The 3,912-nt window shown below is 42.7% G+C and overlaps 1 protein-coding gene across 1 annotated transcript in view; it reads left to right on the plus strand.

The window, feature by feature from the left end:
* The window catches only part of CKAP5 (cytoskeleton associated protein 5), a 127,217-nt gene that overhangs the window by 62,625 nt on the left and 60,680 nt on the right, over window positions 1–3,912 (plus strand). The window contains 3 exon segments of the mRNA XM_019519953.1: window positions 1,986–2,075; window positions 2,184–2,348; window positions 3,291–3,419. Of these exon segments, the coding sequence (XP_019375498.1) occupies window positions 1,986–2,075; window positions 2,184–2,348; window positions 3,291–3,419 (384 nt within the window).

Consider the following 3,912-nt stretch of genomic DNA (forward strand, 5'->3'; position numbering starts at 1 on the left):
GAACGCTGCAGTGCTAGGGCACATGGAATGTCCCACAGGAGTGTGGGGGCTTCCCCAGCATGCTTGACAGTAGACCTGGAAATGTGTCTGTATCCCAAGTACACAACCCCTGATCTAATCCAACCTCCTGGATGGTTAAACAACCTGTGAGCAACCCAAAGGAAGATTGGGTAACCAAGCCCAGTAGGGACATAGAATCATCTGTTATTTGTGACAGGCAATTTGCTAGTGCTTCATAAAATCCTTGACCCCTTACTGATGGGTTTGTTTTTTTAGCAGATTTGGAATTCCAAGTCCCTTAGTCATTGTGGCCAATGCTGTCCTGCCTGGGTTATTGTTCTGGCCAGTGCTAATCAGGAGGGATGACATTAGCCAGCATAGGCCTTATGATGTCATCGAGTAGGTCTTGATGATGCAGGCTGTAATGGGCTCAGTATTGTAAATGAGACCGCATGTTTCTTGTTTGGCACCAGAATGTTTTGGTCTGCATTAGTTTAATTAGTGTTGCTTTGCTGTGATTCCAATTCCCATGCACCGTCTGGAATCTGGGTTCCTACATTGGCTTGACTTCAGATTGGACAGTTCATCCAGATTTGACTGAGAGAACAGTTCACTTTATATTATGTATGGGATGACCTGAACAGAATAATTTATTATCTGAGCCAGATGCTGAGGGAAAGATGGATTTGTTGGATATCTTTTTTAGAATCGTGACTGACTGAATCATGAGATTGAGCAGAGCTGGAGCAGTGCCTTTTGAAGTAGTTATGAGTATGCTGGGAGCATGTGGGTGTAAGTGAGAACTGTGGTGGTGGTGGCTGGCCTAACCAAGAAAGGTGGGTTTCAGCAGTATTGGACCTTTATTTCTTGAAAACAAACTTATGATAGCTCTAGTGCTGTTATCTGATTCAGGGGGGAGGCAAATATTTACTACATTATAGTCTGTTACAGATTGAAAGTGGCCTGTTGGTTATGAAGTAGAGGTGCACTGTTACATCAGTCCATATTGTATTGGCACTGATTAAAAGGAAAGTTGACATTATCGTCAATCGGCTTTTTAGGCTGATGTGGCTGATAATGTTGCCAATAAATGCCACATGCATGTACGCAACTACAGTATGCGCGTGACCAGGAGTGCAGCTGGGGAGCTTGGAGAACAGCGTCTGGCTGGTAAGTCGTGTTGGGGAAAAGGGGTGGGTGTGGAGGGAAGGGCCATGGTGAGGGGCAGATCAAGGCCCCCATGGTGAAGGAGGCAGTGGGGCAGGGGCAGGGAAAGCCTGGAGTGCAGCTGCCGGGAAAAGGGTGGAGCAGCCCTTACCCCAAGCAGGCAGCCTGCCTTCATCCCATGCACAGATCTGAGGGGGAACATGCCCCCCCATGTCTCCCCCAGGGGGTGTGCAGCCACCCCTTCCCTTGCCCCCAGATAAGCCATCTCCTGCCCCTGCCCCAGCCCTACTCCCTCCCTCACTGTGGAGGCCTTAATCTGCCCCCCGTCCATCCCTTCCCCCACCAAGAGACTTACCAGCTGTACACTGCTCTCCATGCTGCTGGGCTGCATATCAGCAGTCGATTGGTATTGGTTGATATGGCTGGTCAATAATCAGCCGTTTATATTGGCCCAAAAAATCTTTATTGGTGCACCCCTGTTGTGAAGACATCTGGAACAGGTTTAGAGCTAAAGGTTTCTTTTGTATGAGGGGCAGAGTCCCATTGTAGCCCTTGTGCTTAAGGAAGCGGTTGAGAGAAGAGCCCAGCTTCCTTTTAATTCATTTTCACTTTTAGAAGTACACAGGGGTCACTGCTCTGGCGCTGTTCAGTGAAGTGTAGGACTGGCAAGAGCTGTTTCTGCTGCTGCAGTTTCCTACTTGGGGAAAGAAGAGATGGATGCTACTTAAAGCCACTGACATGCTCTCAAAGTGATAGAACCAACATAATCTTGTCCCATTACACTTGGTAACTGAAATGTGTACTGTGTTTTTAAACAGGTTGTTCCAACCATCCTAGAGAAATTTAAAGAGAAGAAGCCTCAAGTGGTGCAGGCACTACAGGAGGCCATTGATGCAATCTTCCTTACTGTAAGTAATAAAGACCTTGTCCTGCTGAGAGCTGGTCACTCTGTCGTCTTCAGTAATCTCTTCCCTTGCCCCTCTGAACCTAACCAGGCTATTTGTCTAACATTTTAGACCACATTGCAGAACATAAGTGAGGATGTGTTGGCTGTAATGGACAACAAAAACCCAACCATCAAGCAACAGACCTCTCTCTTCATTGCGAGAAGCTTTCGTCATTGCACACCTTCTACCTTGCCAAAGAACCTGCTAAAACCCTTCTGTGCTGCTCTTCTCAAGGTAAGAAGGGATGGGTTGATACTTCTCTAGTATTATCACTGCCAGTGATGCGATGGAAACAATGGGTTGGACTGGCAAGAGATTTCTGGTAGGGAGGGTACTAGATATTGAAGCTGCACTTTTTCTGGTGCAACGGGTACAGAGTAACTGGGAACGTTGTGTAGTGATTGGCTTGCAGCAATAGATTGGTCTGTTTTTTTCCCCCCTCCCCAATTTATTTGAACAAATATTCCTTCATAATAAGTTTCAGTCTGTTATGTGTCTTGCTTTTTGGTTTTTTTAAAGACTTCCATTGCCTAGATCCAACTATGACAGGTAAACTTTTTCTCCCTAAACTAAACTTCTCCAGCTATCTTATTACATGAAACTAGAGTGGACAGCAGCTTTAAGATAACTGATATTCAGTGGAGTAAACTAATATATCTTCCCTTTTGATTTCTTTTCTGGTAAATCTTCACCAGAAGAAAATTTGCTCAAACTTAAAACATACTTTACAGCATTATTTTGAGATTAGTGGTGTTTAATTCTTGCCTTGTTCTTTCAAATAAATCCTCTTGACCCCTGGTCTTAAACCTAATTCCACACTTCCCAACAATTTTGAAAGGGCACTGTTAACTGGAAAGAAGTCTCCATGTCATTTCTTCTGGTATTAAAATACATTTAAAAAGGTATATAGCTTTTTCTCCCTTTGTGAAAGACCCAAAGAGCGAAAGCTCACTGTATGTGGGAAATTGTGGAAACTTGCACTCAAATATGTAAGTAAATGGGGTAGTAAGAAACTTAATTTCTCCTGTAACAGAAATGTTAGGCCATTCATATAGTAATTGCAGGCAAAATATTCAGGAGAAAGTTTTATTAAGTTGGTGTAAAGAAACTGGATTAGAAATCCTGAACCCACCTTTTTAAACTTCTGATTATCTGAATCATACCATTTTTCCACAGCATATCAATGATTCTGCACCAGAAGTAAGAGATGCTGCATTTGAAGCTCTAGGGACTGCCCTGAAGGTAGCAGGAGAGAAAGCTGTGAACCCTTTCCTTACAGATGTAGACAAACTTAAACTAGATCGGGTAAGTCTCTGTGGTATTTAGTAGGATGCTGTGTGTAGTGGGTCTTGAATAGCCTTCAGAATTGTGTAACCATTTTATTTAAAATCCTTGCTGGAAATGGTTAGTTTTCAAGGTGCAGTGTTCACCTTTGGAAACCAAGTTTTGCTCAGCACATTATTTATGTGGTTGAACTTATCCCAGAGGTGTGCTTGTGTCTGTACACTTTTGAGGTGAGAAGTTCAACCATGCATTGACATGTGATGGGATTGTTCAATAATCTTAAAATAGAATTGCTCAATAATATCTTCTGTGAAGAAAACTCTTAATATATTTTAAAATGTTTTGAGAGGTCTTATTAGAAGACCTTCTGTGCATATATGTGCATGTTTACAACTTTTATATGTATACTTTAAGATAACATGCTGCTTGGGCTAGAAATTAAATCTGGTGCTATTAATGCCTAATGGAACTAATTTGATTTTTTTTTTTTTTTTTTTTTGATAAAACAATTTGA

The sequence above is a fragment of the Gavialis gangeticus genome, unplaced genomic scaffold (assembly GCF_001723915.1).
Source record: "Gavialis gangeticus isolate Ggan-Ray unplaced genomic scaffold, GavGan_comp1, whole genome shotgun sequence".
Taxonomy (NCBI): Eukaryota; Metazoa; Chordata; order Crocodylia; family Gavialidae; genus Gavialis; species Gavialis gangeticus.